The following is a 17,673-nucleotide window of genomic DNA, read 5'->3' on the forward strand; positions in this document are numbered from 1 at the left end:
GCAGTTTCTAGAGAGAAACTTTTTGCAGCTATCCTGTGTAGTGTTGCTTGCGAGAACAGCCATATCCGTGCAGTAATGCAGGGCCAGAATACTTCAAAGCAAGGCTGCTTGTCACTATTTTCACTTAGCTTTGTAATGAAGTAGAATGTTGTGGGCTAGAACTTAAATTACCTGAATATGTGTTAATTATGAAGGAGCGGCTTTGAAAAGTGAAAATAGGCAATTAAATATTAATCATCACTTTTCGGAAAGAAGAAACTTAATAGCTATTTTTTTGTAGCTGCTGTTTAGATCAAAGCACTTAATTTTTGCTATTGAAAATCACAAATTAATTGAAGGATGAACATGTGAGATAATACATGTTGTTTCTATAGCTTATAGGCTTCTAAGATTTCTGTTAGTTACTGTGGGTTTTTTTAAGTTTTTATACTTGAGAGAGAGCATTTTTCTCTTACAGGATCTTAAATCCTTTTGAGGGATTGATTCAGTGTCTTAGTAGAAAATACATTTCTAAATCCTTATACATAATATTTATTAAGGAGATTTTCAATGCAAGAGTGTATTAATATTATGATATGTTCCTATAGATCTCTAGTATTTGGCCACAAACTTCAAGAACCAATACCGTGAACCAGTGGAGTGTCTACCCCTGACTTACAGGGAGGCTACAGCCCCACTTCAACATTTATGTGAGCGCTTAGTGGCACATATTCAAAAACCTGACATATTTCGTACAAGAAGGAGGAAAGCTATGTAGATGTTTGATTAATTTCCTACTTTTCAGATTCCTTTCCCCACCCTTAACCTTTTTTTAAAGATGTTTGAGATTCACCCCTTGGCATAGGAAGCCCAAGTAAACAAACTTTGTGCAAGAAAATAGATGAGAAGATCTGGAATTAAAATGTGTATCAGGCTGCAGAGGTGTAATAGAGCTTCATCAGTTACTGTTACCTCTCAGAGTCAAATAGCAGCTCTTTGTCCTTCAGTACCTATCAAGCAAGCATGGTAGATAAGGTAGATAAGCATGAAGCATGGTTGGCATGTTCTCTCTTGATTCTTACCTGTGTGGCTCATTTTAGCCGTTAGAAAAAGTTGAAATTTCTTAAGTGATTAGTGCTGTGCTTTTTAATCACTCCACTCACACAAAAAAAGCTGATGTTCAGGACAAAAAAGTCATACTCCCCTGCCACCTCATATTTTCACCCTTTCAGTTTTTCTAAGGATGCTGATATACTTTTACTATTAAAAGCAGTAATAAATGCTTACTTCATGATCCTTTATTGCTGTCACTTTGACTTTGCAAATTTAGGTATCTTTTGCTTCATGCGTTGTATCTGAAGTACTCTTGTGTCTCAGAGCCCAAACTTGCTTCTTCTCTACTCTTTTGAAGTAGTGTTTTGATATTAATGTAGGTAAGTTAGTTGTAATACCACATAACTCTGGCGTTTAGGGCGTCACATAAAAGTGAATGGTGGGCAAATGAGAGCTTTGCTGTAGCACCACAGAAGAAACAGAAGTAGCAGCGCTGGAGGTGAGCTGGTTGTTCAAGTGAATGTCAAGGAAGCTGTAAGGCACAAAGCTGGCTCCTGATGCCATAAGCAAAACAATAAAATTAAACCAGAAAATATCCTTCTCTTTCTTCCCAGTAGCAAAATCAAACCCAATTAGGTATTTTTCTTGTGTTGTAGTAAGGTTTTATATCTTTCCACAATGAAATCGTTGTGCTTGATGCTTGTTCTTTATACCGTCTTACAAACCACTGGAAACACTGACATAATACTGGAATGATTCAAGCCATTGCATTTATTATTCAGTCTCAAGGGTTTGTTCTTCTTTTAATATAATAAGGGTACATAGAACACAGACATACCTTTTTTGTTGTTGGAGTTTTTTGCCCTAAAATTATTTGAAATACATAGAGTGTGGCATGGATGTCAGTATATTAAATTTAAGCCGCAGACAGATTGTTGAGATGACGTTGCGTGATAAGGGTTTTTCCTCGAGAGATGCTTTGTGTAAGAATCTCGGAGTCCCCAAAGGAATCAACTTGTTATAAATGAAGTAGGACTTCATGTAGATGTGAAGAAGTGTCACCCCTGTTGTCACATGTAACTGATCCATTAGTATGGAACAACGGAGGCAACAGATGTACATAATGTTCGGTTAACCCGAGAGTTACAGGTCAGCAGAGTCTGACAGCTGACAGCATCCAGTGCAAAGCCAGCTGTGGGTGATGCTATCTTGGTTTGCAGAATAAGAGCTTTTCTCTGGTGGCATTTAAATGACTTGGAGCTAAGGGCTTCAAATAAGACAAGCTTTTATAACTTACTGACAGCTGTAACGTCCTTCATGCCTTTGATAGTTTAAATCATAAATTAATTCTGCCGTTTGTTTTCAGTGAGATTGCTCCTCTTTGTTTAGACCTCTCCCGATGCTAAAGCTAAATAGCAAAAATATGAGACGGTCATTCGGCAGGAAAATTAAGCAGTCAGACATGCTTACAGTATTAACACCCTTAGTTCTAAAGGAAAGTTTCACAGTGAGTTCCCTACCACAATTTGGGGAAACCAGCAATAGCCAAAAACCGGTGTGGAACATGATTTGGTGGTCTAAAAGTTCAAGTATTTGTTTGAAGTTTTGCAGGTTTAAAAATGAGCCCGTTAATGAAAGACACCTTGTCTTTTCTTTTTGAAATATTTATTAACATACCTTGAAATATTTCTGGTCTAGTGAAATGAAAACTTGTTCTTTCCAAGTGTTTCAATATTCCAAAGCATACAAAGATAGAAAGTTTTTAAATACCTTTTTTTTTTTTCCCCTCTCTCTAAATAAAGGCCTTTTCAAACTAGTGAAGGGTGAAGTTGGTTTCAGGAATCCTAAGCAGCAGGTTGCTAGACCTGGGAGCCAGAAAGTGTTCTCTTACGGCTGTGTGTCACTGAACCAGGTTTCACCGCACACCTCTTACTGCATGCTTCTGTTTCTATTTCTTCTGGTATTATTTGTCTGCCTTGCTTCTTCAAATTATATGTTCCTTGCAGTGAGCACTGTCTTTCACTGTGTGCAAGTAAGATGCCTGCCAGATTTCCCCCGTTTTTTAAAGCATAGTAATAATTTTATCCCTCAAATTTTACATTTGCGTGTGTGTAGGATTATAAATAAATATAAATAAGAAGCCCAATGAAATGAGCTGGATTTTAGATTTCTTTGGTATACATTTGATGTTTTGGTTTAAGTTACTGTGATTCACCAGAAGCAATGAGTGTTTTAGCTAATAGATAGATAGTTCCAACTTTTATCTCCTTCTTCCTCTACTTCTGTCTTTACGTTAAAAAGAATTCTTTGTACTTAGCCAAGAGCGTCCACTCAGGAAACAGTAATGCTGAACTATTTGCTCTGTGCAAATAGTGTATCAAATTTGTAAGAAGCAGCATACCAGTTTACTATAATTTTATTGACTAGATTTCCTGCTGTTTTGCTTGGAGTCACCTTATTAAAATGCTCTGCTCTAGTCTACAGGAACTTATTTTCACCAGCAGTTTGTTTTGGAATAGCAAACATTAGCCTTAGTAAGGTGATGCATATATTTCCTGATACTCATATTTCCAAAAATAATAATTTACCTAGTCAATTATATATTGTAAAAAGTTCTTCATAAAATGAAATCAATAAAGCCGTAGTTTGCTTGCTCCCTTTTTACAGAAATGCTTTATGACACAGAGTTCTTTGGTTTCTTCTGCCCCATCCTCACTTATATAAATATGACTAGGAAGAATAAATATGCTTTTGCATCCCTTGGCTAATCGCTGTGCCTCCTTTGCACTAGAGAATTCTGTGAACGTAAATTTTTTTAATCGTAGCTCAAACGTTACTTTACATGCAGTGCTACAGAATATGACATTTCAGGCCCACTTGTTTCAGCAAGTATTGAACAAGCAGAATATTGAACAAGTCTTGGCAGTGTTAGGTTCTTGGCAGCGTTAGGTTTACGGTTGGACTCGATCTTAAGGGTCCTTTCCAACCTAAATGATTCTGTGATTCTAAGCAGTCACTTTTGGCATTTCAGTGTTCAGGTACTGCTGAATAAAATAATGTGTTTGTGGGTAGGGAGCTGTAGCTGGAAAGATGACAGTAAGGAAGATGAGCCATTCTGCAGGAGCCAGCACAAGGCTTGTGCCTGAAGGGGGTTTTTAGGGCCTGCCACAGGGTTGGTCTTGGTTCAAAGCGGGTCCTGGTTTTGTAGCTTTAGTAGGTGCTTATTTGGTGAAGGAAATTGAAAGGTGTTTAAAAATATGATTGCTGTTTCAGATGTTAAGGCAGGCTGTTCAAGCCACCTAAGTAACAGACCCCAGGACACATGCCTTTAATAGGGAAATAGGTACCTTAAAAGAGAAATTTGTTTGTCATCTTGCTCCCTAGCTGGCGCAGCTGTTGTTACTAACACAAGCACCATTTTAAAGTCAAAAGGGGTGTAGCTTTAAGTACCTGGTAATAAGATGGCATACGTTTCTAATAATGCTGGTGTGCCATTGCCTCTATAGAGGAAAAAAGGAAAATTTGTTTGCTTATAGTGACTCTGTAAGAAATTATAACTGCACCCCATGGTTTAGATATATCCAGTAACATGCCCTGCAAAGGAGAAATCGGGTCTCTTGGAGAGAGCTTCCTTATAGGAACTGAAGGATTTTAGCATCCTGAAAGAGGAGCTTCACAGCAAGTTTCCAGGTTCTGCCTTAGAACCACAGATTTAGACTATAATATCATTACACTTAAATCACATATTCCTGATCATGGCAGTGAAGTTGCATGAGAGTTCTTCTCTAAGGTGCTACTTATGAGCAGATCCTGTTTGAAGTGGTTGCCAATTTAGTCATACCATTAAGGTGAAATTGCAATTTGAATGAAAAAATTTCTCTTTTGAAGGAGATAAGCAAGATTTAAGTGAGATTTTAGCATGCAGAAAAAAATTATATGGTCTAGTTCATCTGTGAGAGAGACTTCCAGTAGGTTACCTAGAACAAACTGAAATATAGCAGGAGCCAAATCTCAAAACACAACAAAGGCGGGGGGGGGGGGGGGGGGGGGGGGGAATCACCTGATTTCGGTATTACAACACTTAAAAATGTTCTTAATGAAGGAGATGTTGGCATATGAAAGGACTTGAATGTATGGGTGAATGATGCAGGCTAATCACAAGCAAAGCTGTGAGCAAGGATGGAAAGACAAATACAATTTTGTTGAATCACTTCTGCTTGCAAAGCACAGTGCATGCTCTGTTTCGTGATTCCTGTGCTCAAAATGAAGGTCTGCCCTGTGCTCAACTCTGAAAGAGTTTCTTGTGTAGGACTTGTATTTCCTAGTTCCATTTGAATTAGTTGGTAGGGGAAAAAGGTGTTCTTTGTTTGAGGTTGTAAAGTTGGGGTTTTTTTCATGTACATTTTATCAAGTCACTCCAAAAAGACGATGCTGAAAAGCGTAAGTAAATTTTTAAGATGAAAAATTGTATCTTGAGTGCTTATGTCTGTGTCTGCTAGCTCAGTTATGTCGTACTCTACAGCTCGCTTCTTCTGAAAAGAAAGACTAACAGTCTTAGTATAAATTACATAGTTATACATTCAAATTATTAAGTAATTAGAGGAATATAAAGGCTCTGTACAGCTGTAGCTCTGCCATATGGTCACAAGACTGGGACATTCAAGCCTAAGGTTTATTGCAGATTAATTTTACAAACCTTGAGCAAGTCATTAGTCTCCAAGTTCACGAAAGGAGTTAATAGCAGAATAGCTGATGAGTTAAGAAGCAGATTAATAAGATAATATAGTTAAAAATACCCTTAATGCTAAAAAATTACAATATTTCAGATTCCCATCACAGTTGAATGGACTGGTGGTGTTATCTTTTTGTATTTTAGACTGACTAAAATGCTTCTTTTCATGCACAAGATGACCAGAATGAACTGTGGAGACAGTCTAAAGAGATTTCCTCCATATCAGCGCCTAGGAAGTTACTGCATTGATTTCATCAGTCTGTGTTGTTGGTTAAAGAGTTCTTACCCTCCTGTGCTCCTCCTTTGTGACCCATTCATTTGATTTGAGCAGACACTTTTGGTTTGGTAGTAATGACATTGTTGTATGACTAAAGAAACATTCCATGCAGTATTAGGTTTGGGGTTTTGTTGTTTATGTATAAATATACTTGATGTGACAACTGCATAGTACTCATTTTATTTCAAAAGCTTGAAAACAAATAGATTTATTCCTTTTACAGATTTTTTTCAGAGTTTTTCCTCAAACTGGTTCAGGAATGTACGACTAAAATAGAATGGGACATTATCAGTTTCAGCCTTCCAGTGTTGGTTATCTACTCATACAGTCCCAACGAGGAGGTCCAGTAGTAACTGCCCTCTAGCCTGGTCACTTCCTTTCTAACATAGTCTGTTGCATAGCAAGTGATTTGTTCTTTTTGTACACAATAATTTTAGTGAATACTTAGTGTTGAGAAGAGGAACTAAATAAAAAAGAAATCCAGTGAAGTCTTCAGCAGCAGTTCTGAGCTTTATGGGCGTTTAGGTACGCCTATATGGAACGTCTTTTTTTTTTTTTTTTTTTTTTTTTTTAACTTAGAATCAACTCTTTACCTAAATAAACTTTCTTTTGTAGCTAGACTTGAAGATGTGGTAAGTTTAAGACAAAGCTGTCTTCCATTTAGTCTGGCAGAATAGTTGAACAAACTTTAGACAATAAATCATAAAGGCAAATTTTGAAATGCAGAAGACAAGTTGGACTGCGTATCACAGGGCATCAGGACATGTACACGATGAATTAAAAACACCTTTGTCATTTCGATGTGCCCTTCTTATGAAATAGGTTAGTCGGGTTTCAGTCAGCTTCTGCTACCCAAGTATCAATGTAAGAGTGAACAGCATTTCAGCATTTCAAGCTTAAATTAGCTTTGTAGCCTGAGCAGACAGGTCAAGAGTTGAAACATCTCTTCCCTTTTAGATAGCTTGCATTGCTTCCGTTGACTCTATACCTGTTCTTCTGTTTCAGTACGGAATATTGGATTCCTTTATTCTCATTTCAATACCTTTCCAGTAGTCTCTTAAAATAGCTGTAGAATTTTTTTCTTTTCTTTCATACTATGTCTAAAGCTTTTTATGAATGTTACCTCAGGTTTGTGTTACAATGACAGCGCTGAAAATTGTGCTATGTGATGTTAGGAAGATAAGTCCCTAGGATTGCAGTAATGTGGTGTACGTGGAAATACTGATAGAGTAACTTAATAATTTTGCCCTCTCCTTGCACCTGTTTTAGTTTTTAGCATTGAATCTGATTAATGTTCTGTCATTTTCAATGACATGTACATTTTCACAATTGATGAATGATTTCTGTTTGTTTAATCACCCCAGCAGTTTTTATAATGGTACTTTTTTGTTGTTTAGGATACAATGATAAATCTCACCCACTTGTTTTAACTTTGGATTAAAACTGCCATCTTAGCAAAGAATGGGTTATACATAGTAGTGTGTTACCCATTAGATTTGCATGCATGAAATTCAACATGCAGCCTCCAGATTGGACAGTGATTGAACATCTTTAGTACACCTTTAAAAAAATTCTGCACATTATCCTTCAAAATCTGGCCACTAAAAACTGCACAACTGCATATAAGATGGTGCTTTTGTGTACGTATAGCTGCTTTGATCATTCTTAAGTTTCCAGAATCTATGAAAAATGTGAAGTTATTTTTATTAAAAGGTAGTGCTCCTCTTCCACCCTTCCTCCACTCCTCCCACCACTGACTAGTATGCTGTGCCAGTATGCTGCTTCTGTGGTACTGGGCTTCTCTTTTAACATCTGTACCTCCAGCCTGTATAACTCAAGGTGGCTGGACCTCACTCTTGAGTTTTGACTGTGGAGGACTACTAGCAACGAGGTGCGGGTTTTTAGTTGATTGGCTTTTTAAACCACCTCTCACATTTCCTGAGATAGAGGAGAGAGGGAAAAGACGAAAGCAGAGAGGAGCGAACGGGTAACAAGAGAAATAAGAGGAGCAGCTATCCTCAGGTTCTTAGTGTTGTCTTGTGTCCTTCTTTCTCACCTTGTGAAATCAGTTGTGGCTTCTTTGTATTTTCTCCTACTCAAAAATCTCTCTCCTTCTGATAATCGCTTTGCTAATTAAATGCAGTAGGGTGACTAGGAAAGGGGACAGTGAGGACAGTACCATGGGGCATTTGCCCGGAGGTCCTTGGCAAGCTAGAATATCAGTTGGCAAGACAGGTCTGCACTGGGGATAAAACTCCAGTGGCAGATTTCAGATCATAAAATATGTCAGTGTTGTATTTCAGTGGGTCAGAGAAACTGTGATCTTCATTGTTCTATGTAACCCTGCTATGTGAAATACTTGTTTTGTGTTAAGTTCTTTTAAAGGTCCAGAAAGTCAATACGTCCATGTTTAAGTCTCGTGACTGCCACTTAAATCAGAATGTAGCTATAGCACAGTCTAGTAGAACTTAGACGGGGAGCTTGCAAAAGTGGGTTACACTTCCAGGGTAGACAATGTTCTTTGCATTGTCAATGGATGGTATATATAGTTGGAAAAAGCTGACTTCTTAATAGATTTTAGTCTCACTTTTAAAAATTGAAATAAGAATAATTTTGCTGTAGAAAGGAATTGGAAGGAAAATAGCAAATATGCTTTAGAGTTTCAACAACATTCATATATCCATTTGCGTATACAGAATTGTAATGTAAACCTTTACTTTTATGTTCATTCATTGTAGATGTTCTCTCCAGTCTCTTTTCTTTTATTTCCAAATAATTTGTTTCTGTTTTTCTCTTTCCTCTTCTTGCCTCTTTGTAAAGGAGTCAGTCACTGTCAGCATAAAGTAAAGAAAGCTAGACGCTTTCTCCCTTTCGTCTTCTGTTCCCATGAGTCGCCGCCTAAGGGTACTGCACTGCTCTTTGTACAGGCTGCCTTATTAACCCAAAAGCTGAATATACTAACTCAGTTACTGTTTTTAAACTACTTTAGCCTCAGGTAAACAGAGTTCCAAGAATAATTTCATGACATTTCTGCTACACCTTTCCTCCTATTGAATTGGATTTTCATGCAGTGTCGCAAACTTGCTGGTCCCCATTTTTATGGGGGACTTAGTTTTAAGCGTCATATTCTACAATGACAAACATATTAATAATTTCATTTGTATAGCTATGCAGCCCCTGTATACCAATGGGGTTTTTGGTTAATATATTTTTACTTCATTCTTGGACCCCTGATACAGCATGCTTATGAATGAAATAGAATAGCAACAATAAGCATCACTTTGCATTAAATATCAAATACAGTGATGCTTTTGGCTGCATATTGGTTCAGCGTTTGGTCTGGACCAGTTTGGCTTTGTTAGGGGTAAGAAGAATTGGAGTAATAGGTGCATTACTTTTACAACATTAATGCGCATTTTCCTTTTATTTATAAATAACGTCTAAAGTGCGTCAGCTTGTGCTGTGGGTATTGGTGTGCAATAGGGCCGCTACAGTACGTGCGGAATATGGTGCTCGTTTGAACATCTTCCCAGTAGAGTTGATCCGTTTGCCACTCGTTTAAATTTCAGCTTTGTATAACTGCAATATGCTCTGTATAATTAATACTTAGATGGTTCCATTTGTTACTCATGTCTTCATGATAGCACAGGAATGCATTTGCTTTGAAAGGGTCAACACCAACTCTGCTTATCCAAAGTCATAAGTGTATGTGCAAAGTCAAATTGAACTGACTCATCTGGCTGTAGGAGATCTCTTTTGTAGTGAAGTATTGAATAAAACCAGAAATTGGCATTTCTTAACAATGCATTAAAATATCTAGTTCCACTCCCAAATTTAAGTTTTGTGTAAATTTGTGTTTGAAAGTCATTAACTCTGTTTCATCATACAAGCTTCTTAGAACGTATCTTTGTCCCTTGGGCTTTAGGTGAGAAGTCTTAAATTCTGCTACTTTTCTGGTTTCTCTTGAGTCAGGTATATAAGATAACTACAGTCTGAATACTTTTGGATTACTCATGAATTTAATAGTATATTTTCCCCTCCCCCTTCTCTGTCCCCTCTCTCTCCCCCTCTGTTTTTCTCTCTCCTTGCATGCCACCTGGATCTGCAGATGAAATTAGTGGGGACGGTAATATGTTTTCTAGTCTGTGTGTTACTAACGTGCAATATGCAACTCTTATATCCATATACCACTTAATGCACATTTCAGTAGTAAATTTTATACAGATTTCAGTATTAAAAAGCAGTCTGCTTTGGACATTAGCCAATAAATATTGTACTTTGCAGGCTGTGCAACTAACATTTTCTGCTAAACTGGAATTGAAAATGGAAAAACTATTTCAAACACACAGGGATGTGGTATTGCATGCGTTTGCAATGAGAGTTCTGGCATGATGCAAAGAAGGTTTATAGGTTTGCAAGAGTGTCCATTCAGTTTGATTGAAATGGTTGTATCAGAATTTTTTTTGGTCAGTGGATGAGATCAATGGATGTAACACGTGAGAAATGAGTCTACTAGGTGATGCTTTAAAGGCATGGTAGCATCAAAGTGCTGTGTAGTCCACTACTGCTCCTTGCATAAAAAGAAGCTGGACAAGATAGATTAATGTAGATTGAATACATGAAATATTAATCAGGTTTCAGCTACTCAAACTGCTGATTTTAAAGACAGATTTTAATTTTTTCTTCAAAACTTTGAAACTTATTACAAAATATTTAACTTCTCCAGACTTTATACATCTTTTTTTCTACAAAATATTGACTTGCTATCCTCTGGAAAGAAGTTGCGTTTTGTTTTTGTTTTTTTAAAGAGATTTTTACCTATTTTTTAAAGGATTCCATCTGATGTTGGAAAAAAATCAAAACTGCTACTACTGGTAGTGTATATATCTTTATCCTTATGAGTAGGAGATACTAAAAGGGCATAAAAAGCAGTATGCAAAGGAAGGTGATAAGAAGAAATAGAGATAACGTCTTGTGGCCTTCAGTAAAATGTAAAGGGGGTGTATAACTTTTCATCTCCTTTCTCTCCTTCAGATATAAATCAAAGATAATACTACCCCAATTTTCTTTCTTTTCTTAAACATTAAAAACTCAAAGGACATTTTTTCTGTCATAAATTCAGAAACTGTATTTCAGATACTAACCCTACTTAGCTTTTTATTGGTGCTTATCTTCTTTTATAAATTATGGGCTCTGATAAATGGGAAAAAATCATGAAAAGGGAAATTTTAAACAGGTGGTTAAGATCATGGATTAGCTATTATGGATTTAATATCCTAGGAATTTTTTTCCTACTGTTTAATGAATGCATTCAGATTTATTAAAGCTCAAATTGGCTCATTCACTTGTACCACCAACACTGTATCTTTGTCTAAAAGCGACCTATTCGTTTTTCCATCTAGAATAATCTGGGGTTGACCAACAGGTGAAAAGGTTCAGTGCTGGTTTTAAAATGTGTGAGAGCGCAGCAGTAATGAGCCCTATTTTTAAATCTTAGTTTTTCTAGACTTACCAAGGGCCTCGAAGATAGAATATCTCCTGGAATCGCTGCTTTGTTGTGAGTGTTTAGCTCTTGAGACTGCTATAGCACATCCTTCTTCATAAAGCAGCTTGGAGAGCCTTGCCCAGCTGAGTTTTGCTTTAGACTCCCGTGGGTTCTGGAATATCTCTTAGCAGACATAGTCATAGTCTTAGCAGACTTGGTAATAGTCTCATACTATATGACTCTAATCGTGGGGTAAAGACTGCATGTGAGAGAGGTCAGTTATCTTTGTTGCAGAACACTTTGAGCACATCACTGTTAGCGCCTTGACTGAATTTTCCTCTAATTCCCAGAAACAATGCCAGACATGTATAGGAATTATTTTCTGAATTCTTAGTATATATTCCTCTCCAGAGTGTTAAATGTGTAACAAAAAATATTTGTTTAGTTAATTGCATACATTTAATTTATTTGGATTGGCTGCTGAAGACCGTTTTAGTTTCAGGACAGTTTTAGGCAATGTATCAAAACCATGTAAAGTGCTCTGCGGTGTTCTGATAATGCTTTTATTGTGAATTAACGTCATTCATTTAAAATAGAGAGATGAGCAAGCCAAGCCATTTATCACATTTTGTAAGCACTGTTCCATAATCTAGTGTGACAAATGTTTTGGTTTTTTAAAGACCAGTGTGGCACCAGTTCTAGTTTCCAAACTTTTTAAATTCTTCTCAAATATGTTTATAATATCTTCCATTCAGTCAATTTTTTTTTACATAGATTAAGATCTTTCTAGTATCCTCAAATATTAGCTTGTAACAATAGTTGATATATATCACACTTAACAAAAGTTAAAAACATCTTACCACAATATTACAAGGAAGCAGAGTGATTTATCCCCATCACATTGGTGTCACACTAATGATTTGTTTCAAACGGATGCTTATTTTTTAGATCAAACTGGGGCTTATTTTCTACAAAAACATTAGTTTATAATGTAGGGAGAAAAAAACATACCGAGAAAGAGATTAGTGCCTCTGGAGTATGCTGCCTGTTTAGAATTGTGCACTGTCTTTATAATTAATTGAATTTTCATTAGGTGACTCTGTTTTGCTGTGTCCTAAATAGAATTGCCTAGCAAAAATTTAAATGACATAGAATTTCCTGATTCTGTTTTTACAAGACATAGTATATTCCTACAGGAGTTCGAAAGAAAAATAGCTTTAATTTTATTTAAGTAGTACGAAGTTAGGATCATAAAACTACATTTACTCACTAAAGTGTGTTGAACTTCAAAGGTTATAGGCAACCTGTAGTTTTCTGATTGTTGAATATTCAGTTTGTATGAAGATTAAGCTTTTGTTTATGTATGTGTATAATCTTTATGAGCCTTGCTCCGGTTTCAGAGTTGGCTTAAGTTGGTTGAACTGAGGGCTGCTGCCAAAAGGGATCATCCCATCCTTCTTCCCAGTCTCACTGTGGCTTTGTCCCATTCACCGTTCAGAAACCATACCTCTAGAAATGATGCCAGGGAGTTGTAGGGTTATACGTATGCTCCAGGGCAGATAGGGAAAAAGGGGGAGTAAATCATGCCTTTCAGAGGTGGCCCAATATGTCATCACCTGAAACCAAGCATGAAAACTGCATACTGGATTTGAAATTATTCTATTTTGAGGACCTCTCTCTGCATTTAAAGTTGGTGAGTAGAATTTAACAGCCTTGAAGTGAAAAATTATCTCACTCTTGTGCACTGGTTTTGTAACCCCTGGAGGAATTTATCTGACCGTTAGGAAACAACCTACACACGCTTGGAAGTTTCTTAGAGCAAAAGAAGGACCTTCTGATATGACTTGACACCATTTAAACCATTTTGAGAACAGATGATGTGAAAGTCCTAAGTTTTAAACAAAGGAAAAAATATACTGTCATTTTTCTGACAATTTTGAGAACTGGTTGTTTTCAACCGCTGTCCATGAGATGTTGATTCTTGACAGCAAAACTGGTGGAGAATTTCCACTAAACGAGGAAAATAGAGACTAATGCAAGAAAAATGGGTGTAAGGCGAGAGCGTGACTTAAAAGATCTTTATGCTCTAGAAGACTCTATGGAAATTAACTCACCTTGCCACACTGACAGTAGGTAGATGCTGCCCTGGAACATCTTTACTGTCTGTCTGTCTGATGTAAAAAACTAGCAAACCATTATTCACACTTTATTGAAGGTAAAGCAATTTAATCTGTTAATAATGTTTTCTCCTTACGGCAGTGGAATTTGCTGTTAAAAAGATTTTAAGTCAACAGTTTAGATGGGTTTCAATTACAGAACTTGAACTTTTTTGAATACAAATGAATCTTTTATTCCTTGTTGAATGCATCTATGTGACGTAGTATATTTGGCACTGAGGTCATTATCATACCATAAATTATGCATGAACAAGTTTTATTCATGCTATTGTAAATGCATCCCAGCAATGTTGAAGTTGGAGGTTGTGACATATCAGCCTTGATAAACTGGAGATATTCTGGAGAATTGTTTTCATCTGCTTTTCCCGAAACTCTTCAATTCCTCCCTTTACAGAGACAGATGACTATGCAGAGATTATAGATGAAGAAGATACTTATACAATGCCATCAAGTAAGTATGGTAGTTAACTTAGGAACTTTTCTATCCAAAAGCTTCTTTGGTTTAGCAAGGACTGAATCTTCTGTTTCAGCCCTAAGTAATATGTGTGCAAAGAAAATATTCTTTATGATGTTTTGAAAACTCATAGATTCAGTGTTTTTCAGGTTCAGGTTTTGAAGCAAATAAAACCAAATTCTGTTTTGCTGCTGTCAGTGACTTCACAGTGAAATTCCTTTTATGTCTCAAAATGTAGATTTTTTCATTGTGATGCTGAAGACGACATTTAAAGAAAGAATGGATAAGATTTCTGTGATAAGAGCAAACAATTTGGAAAGCTTCTGTGTATTGCTGTCTAACTGTATCTGACCCTTGCTCTATGACAGACTTGCTGCTCTCGAATTCCATGATAGAGGAAAGTCATCTGTACCACATGCAATTTTGTTAAAGATGAAAGACTTCAGGAACAAAAATAAAGTCAAAGTTCTTCTGAGTCTTCATCTTTGAAGTAAAAAATTATGCATTAGCCACCACAAGGATTTTGTCTTATGGCATATTTGAATTATAATATAATATTAAAGTGTCAAGGCTAACTAATGTGAAAGTCTAGTATTCTGATTTTAAAAGTTGTGTCTGCGAAATTACAGTTGCGTTTTGGCAACCAAGGATTTCTCTAGAAGTAGACAATCCGTTGATAGCAGACCTGCAAAGATGTCGGGTTTGGTTAGTGTAAGAGGGGAGGATGGTGCTAAACGGGTACCATGTTCTGCTGAAGAACCATGGACATATGTAAGGATTTCTAGAGTTTACCATGTGGCAGGAATGTTTCGTGATCACTTCAGTGTATACAATATAGTTTCCACTACTGTGGAAAATATTTGAAAAGCAAGAATATATGTTTTGAAAAACATATATATTTGAACATAAATATTTGAAAAGCAAGAATATATGTTTTCCAGAAATAAACAATGTGTTTTGAATGTCTTGCAGTAAGTCACTACATGATTCTACTAAATTAATTGCAGGATCAAAAAGTACTGTGATAAATTATATCTTTTATTTTTTGTTAACATATTAACTTTGTGTGGTTTGGTTTTTTTTTTTTTTCTTTTTCTTTTTTCCTAATCTTTTCATTTAAATTCATGGAAGTAATTACTTGTGGGCTCAGCCCTGGATGATGCTGAACGCTTAAGTATGCCTTCAATTCAAAGCCCATGAGATGGGCTGTTGAAGTGAAATTCATTAAGTGCTTTGGTGGATTGAAGTGGACTCAAGTGTTCAGCTCTCAAAGGACTGAGTCAGTAAAGATCACAAGAACAGACCTGTGACTTCTGCTAACGTAAACTTAAAATTGCATCAGTATATTTCTTCATTTTTTAAAAAAATGTTAAAAAATGTTTGTCCTTGTCTTGATTTTAAGAAGCTATATCTAAGTAAGCATTTGATTTTTCTCTTAATTGCACTGCAGAAAGCTATGGAATAGATGAAGGTAACAGGAGACCCTTTACCCATCCCTGTATGCTTGCAATTTGGAATGATGTGGAATTTTTAAGTTTACTATTCACTTTCATTTAATAAACATTATTTATTTATAGTTAAACCAGTTAGCTTTGGGATTTTAAAGAGGAAAATGCAGTACTTAAAAAAAGAAATGGAAAAGGCATTTATCACTTTGTTATCCAGCTCTAGATGACATTATTTCTGTAGTGTTAATGAAATCAAAATCATCAGTCATGAAGTCCTAAGCTGGTTGGTTATATTTTTTTTCTCTGAATAATACAAGTAGAGGTGAAAACATATACTGTACATGCTTTTCTGCTATTCCTGAAATATTTTTCCATGTCTGCTAGAAATTAAATTGCAAATGAAGTAATTCAATTGCAATTGATTAAATGTTTGGCTGAACTACTGAGTCATTTTTATCAGTAATATTCTCAGTCTGTTAAACCACGAAGTTAACAAAATTGCATAAATCCACAAAACGTATCAATTTTACTTCAGTTACACACTGATAGAGGTGTAGTGCACTCAAAATTTTGCTCTTTCATTTTATCTTTATTTGCCATGCTCTTGTTTCTGTATTTTTTTCTTGCAGTTACCTCTTTAAAAATTCTCTGGGCTCATTTGATGGTTCCAAGATCTAAAATACCACATAGTGGAGTTCTCTTAAACATCTAAAGGGACGCATGCTAAGGCTGTATTTAATATCATCAGTATTGCCCTAGGTTATTTGTTCTTTGTCTTTTACTAGCTATAATTAAGAAGGATTCAATTATGTCTATTGCATTGAAATAAATAATGCATAGTAGTTAATTTAGCAAATTAGATTTCACAATTCCTTTTTTATTGCTTTGGTTCAAACATTTGTTTAAGAGGTTTCCACTGTGTGTATACAGCATTTGTATAGGTTGATGTGCAGCAAATGTTAATCTTAGTTATTCATATGCGAGATATTTGAGTGACTTACTTTGAGTTTTGTATCTTGTGGATTATTTCTTTGCTCTTAATCAGAAATTTAATATTTTAAGTGCATTATGTTCTTATAGCCAGAGATTATGAAATTCAAAGGGAGAGAATTGAACTGGGGCGCTGCATTGGTGAAGGACAGTTTGGAGATGTACACCAAGGAGTTTACATGAGTCCGGTAAGCCTCCCTTCTGAAATAAAAATAAACAAACAATAAAACCTTTCTAGTTAAAAAATAAAAAATAAATGTATTCCTTAGATGCCATGGTCTGAGTCTTCCAGAACAAATAAAAATTGACTTTGTGATTTATTTTTCAGAATAATCAGCATGTAGAGAATATTTCCCATGTTTCAGATAAGTAGAATACTAGCTCCAGAGTAGATTCTCTGCTCCTATATCCCCATTTTTTATAGATCGGAAAAGGAATCAAAAGAGCCAAGTAAATTATTCAGGACCATACCAAAGCCACTGGCTGAGTCTGAACTAGAAGTCATTGCTTTTAGCCCCAACCATACACTCTCTCCTTCATTTTGAGTGTGTCCAAGCACGGTAAGCACACGTCCCTTTGGCCATACTCCCCTATTGAGCGTTCAGTGCTTTAGAACCTTTTCCAAAGTTTAAAACCATATTTATGGGTGTTCAGCCTGACTTGGGTTTAGGTTCAGCATTCAGTGTAGAAGCTGCCAACTGTGTCAGGATAAGTTAATATAACTTCTGTGCTGAAATACAGAGAAGAAATTTTAGTCTGTTATGCTGGAAGGGCAGTAGCCTACAACAGAGGAACAATAACGTTAAACAAATGTGTCTGTTTCTCCAGTGACATCTCATTATATCTCTCACAAAGAAGCTTGTATGTTAATAAAGTTACTACTTTTTCCTGAAAGAAGAGATACGAAATACTTTGACACTGATCCAGCAAAACCCCAATGCACAAGAGTCACCTCAGTGAAACCAGTGAGGTTGGCGGGACTTGTGTGGTTTAGGCGGCACTTAGTGTTTTTCTAGACTGCAGCCACAAAGATTAGGATTGCAGTTTAAATGGATGAAAAATAAAGTTTGTGGAAAAA

At 36.2% G+C, this 17,673-nt stretch overlaps 1 protein-coding gene across 6 annotated transcripts in view; it reads left to right on the forward strand.

The window, feature by feature from the left end:
• PTK2 (protein tyrosine kinase 2) overlaps positions 1–17,673 on the forward strand; it is a 167,148-nt gene that overhangs the window by 94,606 nt on the left and 54,869 nt on the right. For 2 of the 6 annotated variants that reach the window (XM_050891983.1, XM_050891979.1), the window contains exons 14-18: positions 8,862–8,945; positions 10,150–10,167; positions 14,098–14,154; positions 15,608–15,628; positions 16,686–16,783. In XM_050891983.1, coding sequence (XP_050747940.1) covers positions 8,862–8,945; positions 10,150–10,167; positions 14,098–14,154; positions 15,608–15,628; positions 16,686–16,783 — 278 coding nt within the window. The remainder of the gene's footprint in view (positions 1–8,861; positions 8,946–10,149; positions 10,168–14,097; positions 14,155–15,607; positions 15,629–16,685; positions 16,784–17,673) is intronic. The other 4 variants (XM_050891984.1, XM_050891981.1, XM_050891982.1 and 1 more) reach the window with 3 other exon arrangements.

This window comes from Gymnogyps californianus, chromosome 2 (genome assembly GCF_018139145.2).
Source record: "Gymnogyps californianus isolate 813 chromosome 2, ASM1813914v2, whole genome shotgun sequence".
NCBI classification, from domain to species: Eukaryota; Metazoa; Chordata; class Aves; order Accipitriformes; family Cathartidae; genus Gymnogyps; species Gymnogyps californianus.